The 5,740-nt window shown below is 72.6% G+C and overlaps 1 protein-coding gene across 1 annotated transcript; it reads left to right on the forward strand.

Annotated features, from left to right (window-relative positions):
- Positions 1-2,289: 2,289 nt before the first annotated feature.
- AURANDRAFT_54611 (hypothetical protein) lies at positions 2,290-3,893 on the forward strand (the record flags this gene model as incomplete). The annotated part of the gene is made up of 1 exon (XM_009041468.1): positions 2,290-3,893. One exon carries the CDS (start codon positions 2,290-2,292, stop codon positions 3,877-3,879), a length of 1,590 nt encoding a protein of 529 aa, XP_009039716.1.
- Positions 3,894-5,740: the final 1,847 nt, after the last annotated feature.

Below are 5,740 nucleotides of genomic sequence, written 5' to 3' on the forward strand. Positions count from 1 at the left end.
GCGCTCGCGACGGCGGGACGCGCGCGCCGCGGCTCGAGGCGGCCCCCGTCCCCGCAGGCTCGTGAGCATCTTCTTCCCCTTCGCGCTGCTCGTCGTCTTCAACGCGGCGGGCATGATCTAGGACCCCCCCCCGCGCGCGCGCCCGCCGAGACGTCCCGAAGCTTAAGGCCCTAGGCCGGGAGGAGGAGGAGCGCGAGGAGCGCGCCGACGAGCGGCACGGAGACGTTGTCGTCGATGCCGATGGCCGGCGCCGGGACGACCTCGACGAGCGCGCAGGCCGCGGAGACCGCGGCGACGCGGGCCGCGAGGTCGAGGTCGACCGTCGCGAGGCCGAGCCACGCGAGCAGCCCGAGCGACGCGGCCGTCGCGCCGGCGAAAAAGGCGAGGGAGCCCGCGTAGGACTTGCCGCCGTTGCAGAACCACTTGGCGTCGCCGAAGCGGCGGCCCGCGATGTCCGCGAGGCCGTCGCCGACGGCCATCTGGCACAGCGCGACGACCGCGGCCGGCGACCGGAACCCGAAGAGCGTCGCCGCGAAGAGCACCAAGGTGTAGATGAGCGGCCCGCCGAGCACCTCCCGGGGGTCGCCCGTGCGGCTCACGGCGTCGACGAACGTCTTCTCGCCGCCGTCGACGCCCCGGTCGCGCGCGTCGACGGCGCGCTTCGTCGCGCCGACGATCTTCGCGACGTTGAGCAGGGGCACGAGCGCCGCGGCGACGCGCGCCGTCGGGTCCGCCGAGTAGAAGCGCCAGGCCAAAACGAAGAGCGGCGCGCTCCCGCAGTGGATGATCTTCCGCGAGAGCTTCGTTTCCACCAAGTCGTTGCTCGCGAGGAACGTCACGGCCCGGAGCCAGCCGACGGCGCCGGCCGCCGCCAGGGCCGACACGGCGAGGTCCCGCGGCAGGGGCACGCCGAGCGCGTCGCCCGGGAGCCCGGCGGCGCCGAGCGCGGACGCCGCCGCCGGCAGCGCGACGAGCGGCGCCGCGGCCGCGAGCAGCGCGAGCGGCGCGCGCCGCCGCCGCGGCGCGACGCGCCGGCCCGGGCCGGCCTCGCCGAGCGCCGGGGCGCTGAGGCCCACGACCTGCGGCGCCGCGGCCGCGGGCTGCGGGTGCGCATGAATCGGTTGCGTGCTGTAGCCGCCCTTGACGCGCGGCCGCAGCGGCGGTTTCTCGTCGAAGCGGCGCTTGATCCGCGGCTCGGGGGAGAGCGGGTGGGTGGCCGTCGCCGCGGCGAGCACGAGGGCCACGGCGACGGCCGCGGATCTACTTTGAAGCAACCGCATCGCCACGACTGGGGCTCCGAGCATCCCAAGCGTGGCTCAACGTGGCTGCAAGGCAAACCGCCACGCCGCAGTGACCCCTGAGGCCGTCCCCGAAATCAGCTTCTAAATTCCTTCTAGCAACGAGAGAACCCGCTCGTGTTCGCCATTTTGCCAGAGTGTCGTGGTCAAATTGAAGAGCTCTATGGCGGTGGCATCACCCAGGCGGAACACGTCCGGCCTCGGCACCCTGCGAAGGTCGACAACGAAGTGCAAGCTCCCCCCCTCGGCCTGCCCTTGCATTCGCCAGACGTAATGAGTGGCCTGGATGTACTGCAGCGCGCTGATCTTGATGTTCCAGCGCTGGAGGTGGTACGCGATGGCGCGAAAGATGTGCACGTTCGTATGGCAGTAGTACGCGGAGTGCGCGAGGAGCGCCTCGCCGAGGTGTGTCGCCGCACCCGGCCCCGGGCCGAATTCGAACAGCGAGCGGAGCACCTGGAGCCTGCGGCTATCGTCGCCGATCCGCAGCGCGTCGCGCAGCGTCTCGGTCGGCACCTCGAACCTCGAGACGGGCCCGGGCCCACGGAAGTTGTCGGCCAGGCGGCGCACGCCGACGAAATCGCCGGCGATGACTGCCCGTCTCAAGGGAAGGACGTACAACAAAAGGCACTTGCGCCACGGCTGTTCGTGCGCGAGCGACGAGCGAACGCCGAGCTCTCGACACAGATGCCGCCAAAAGGTCTCTGTCAAGGGCGCGATTGCAGCGACGAGGGCTTGGGACCGCGTGTTCACCACGATCTTGTCAAGTGGCACGAATGTGCCGAGCAGCACGCCGACATCGTTGGGCAGCTCCAGGAGGCGGCCCATTCGGGCTGAATCGGGCAGCGTGGGGTAACCTCGGCTTCAATCATCGATGTTGCAGCCATCTCCGCGGCGCTCCGTGGACCTCGTCATCGCCACCAGCGCCGGCGCCACCCACCGCGCGCTGCAATCAACGACCGCGCCGCTGCGTTCAACGACCGCTCCGCATATGCTCATGCTTTTAGCTTTGTTGCCGGCCGCTCGCGCCCTGCGCGCTCCCGCGAGCGCGCGTGCACACCCCACCCTGCGCCGCGCGTCGTCCGTGGACCTGAGCTTCGAGGCCGCGGCGGCGCCGGCGTCGACGACGGTCTACGCCGGCCTCAAGGACGCCGTCGCGCAGCAGGCGCCGGCGGGCGTGGACGCGGCGCTCTGGGCCGCGCTCGTCGACAGCGTGAAGCCCGGCGACGACGGCGCGGCGGCGTCGACGGCCTACGCGCGCGACGGCGCGCTGCGCCGCGTCGTCGCCGCCGTGCTTCCCGACCACTGCTCGCGCCACAACTCGCCCCTGCGGCCCCACGCGCTCGCGAGCCTCGTCGGCGCGAACGCGGGCACGGAGGACGCGGCCGTCGTCTGCCGCCTCGCGGACGGCGCGGCCGCGGCGCCGGCCGCGGCCGCCGTCGCGCGCGCGTTCCCGCTCTACGACGCCAAGAAGGGCAAGGACGACGGCGCGCCGCGCACGGTCCGCGTCGCCTTCGAGGACGCCGGCGGCGCGCCGGTGGCCGACGAGCGGACGCTGCGGGCCGCGGCCGTCGCCGCGGACGCCGTGCGCCTCGCGCAGCGCATCGTCGACGCGCCCCCGAACGAGATGACGACGACGCGCCTCGTCGCCGAGGCGCGCGACGTCGCGGCGCGCCTCCGGGCCGCGGGCGTCGCCGTCGACGAGGAGGTCCTGGCCGGCGCCGCGCTGAGGGACGCGGGCTACGGCGGCATCTACAACGTCGGCAAGTGCGCGGTGGAGCCGCCGGCGCTCGTCGTGCTGTCGGCGAAGTTCCCGGCGAACGCGGGCGGCCCGTCCGCGGCCCTCGTCGGCAAGGGCGTCGTCTTCGACACGGGCGGCCTCTCCTTGAAAATCTCCGGCGGCATGGTCGGCATGAAGAGCGACTGCGGCGGCGCGGCCGCGGTCCTCGGCGGCTTCGAGGCCGCGTGCGCGCTCGGCGGCGGCGCCTACGAGGAAATTCATTGTCTTCTCTGCGTCGCGGAGAACGCGATCGGCCCTGACGCGATGCGCTGCGACGACATCGTCACCTTCTTCAGTGGCCTCACCTGCGAGATCAACAACACGGACGCCGAGGGCCGCCTCTGCCTCGCCGACGGCGTCGCGCGCGCGTCGACGCCCGGCGGCCTCGGGTCCAGGGACGTCGACGTCCTCATCGACATGGCGACGCTCACGGGCGCGCAGATGGTGTCGACGGGCCAGCGCCACGCGGCCGTCTTCTCCGACGACGAGGCCCTCGAGGCGCGCGCCGTCGCCGCGGGCAAGCGCTCCGGCGACCTCTGCCACCCGCTGCCCTTCGCGCCCGAGATCTACCGGGCGGAATTCAAGTCCAAGGTCGCGGACATGAAGAACTCCGTCAAGGACCGCATGAACGCCCAGGCCTCCTGCGCGGCGAACTTCATCTACGAGAACGTCCACGCCGACTTCCAGGGGAGCTGGCTCCACGTGGACCTCGCGGGGCCCTCGACGGCGGCCGAGCGCGGCACGGGCTTCGGCGTCGCCCTCGCGCTCGCGCTCCTCGACGTCGACGGGTTCGAGGCGTAAGGGGGACCGCGGTGTGTTGTTGCCCGACGGGCGGGGTGCGCGCGCCAGACAGGGGGCGGAGCTGCCGAGGTCGTCGTCGAAGGCTCGAGGCGAGCGCAAGCTGACGACGAGTCGCTTGTGGCGATCGATCGAGTCGCCTGATCGAGAGGCCGACCGCGGGAGACGTCGCGCGACGCCCGACCTCATTGCAGACGTCGCAGTCCTTGGACGCAAACGAGGCGAACCAGGCCGCGAGTCCGCAAAGCCTCGGAGCGCGGCGACGCAAGGCGTTCGCTTCCGTCGGCGAGTCTGTGACCCCCAAGTCACGCACGAGATCGCGACGGGGGCGACGTTCCGCGAGGTCGACCGACGGCCGGCGTCGCAACGAGGCGCACGATGCGCGCGGCGCTCCTCGTCGCCGCCTGGCTCCGATGCGTCGCGGCGGCCGCCGCCTCGTCGCGCCGCGACGAGATGCTCGGCGTCCTCTGCGCGCTCCGCGAGGCCCCGCCGCGGTCCGACTTCTTCGCGCTGCAGCGGTCGAACCCGCAGCACGGGTGCCGCACTCCGAGCAGCCGCTTGGGCTCGAAGCGGTTGCCCGTCGCGGTCGGGTACGCCGTCCCGCCGGAGCCGACCGACTGCTTCGACCTCCTCTCGTACTTCGGCCACAAGAACGCCGAGCTCGGGTTCTTGAAAGCGAACCTGCGGCCGGACCGCGAGCAGGCGCTCTACGACGCGCTGATCAAGGAAGAACACGGAAGAGCAAAACGATACGGCGGCTTGTTTTCGCAGGTCAACGTGGCGACGCAGCTCGCCTTCGACGCGGCGGCGGCGGGCGCGCGCGTCGAGTTTTCGTCGTCCCCGGTCCACAACGGGGTCGCCGGCCACACGGCCGACGACTACGGCCGCGGCTGCGGCGGCGAGGCAAGTACTGCCATCGCCCGGCGACTGGGGACGCGACCCGAGGAACGCGCCGAGCTCGCTCTCGCCGCGAAACCCGAGAAGCACTCGAAGGGCGGCAAGAAGAAGAAGGAGGGAGGTCGTCACGGTCACAAAATCAGCGCCGACGCGACGATGGGCTGCTTCTTCGCGCCCGTCGACGACGCCGCGTGCGCGGCCGCGCGCGCGCCGCGGGACGCCGCGGGCGCGTTCCGCGCGCTCGCGGCGAACTGGACGCGGCACGAGGCCCTGGCCGCGTTCACCGAGGTCCTCTGGCGCCCGAGCGCGGCGGTCCGGGCCACGACCGCGGCGATACGCTCGGCGCTCGACCTGCCCGCGGAGACGCGCGTCGCGCTCGGCGTCCACGCGCGCCGCGGCGACCGCCTGAGTTGGGAGAAAAAACACGTCGACGCGGGCTTTACGTTTTTTGACGACGCCGAGTGGGTGGACTTCTTCGCTCAGCACACGGCGCGCGGCGACGTCGCGGTCGTGTTGACGCAAGACGACGCGCTCGCCGCGAAGCTCGCGCGCGCGTCCGCGGCGCGCGGCGTCCGCGTCGTCCACGTCGACGCCGCGCTGAGGAGCGCGGACCTGCCCTTCGGCCAGTTCCTCGTCGCCGCGATCGCGCTCCTCGCCGAGGCGGACGTCGTCGCCGCGAACTCGGGCTCGAACATGGGCCGCGCCGCGTTCGTGTCCGCGGCGCAGCGCGCGGCGCGCGGCCCGGCCACGATGCACGACTTCGACGGCCACTGGACGGCCGATGACGCGGCGCGCGGCTACGCGCCCTGCCTGCTCCAGTACTTGGTGCGAAGCGAGGGCCCGAAGCTCGACGGTTGCCCGGGCGACGCGCCCGCCGCTCGGGCTTCGACGCGGGAGGATCGCGACTACGACGAACGGTCCGCCATGCACTACGCCTTCCAGACGGTCGCTCCAAGGATCGAGAAAC

Source organism: Aureococcus anophagefferens (assembly GCF_000186865.1).
Source record: "Aureococcus anophagefferens unplaced genomic scaffold AURANscaffold_21, whole genome shotgun sequence".
NCBI classification, from domain to species: Eukaryota; class Pelagophyceae; order Pelagomonadales; family Pelagomonadaceae; genus Aureococcus; species Aureococcus anophagefferens.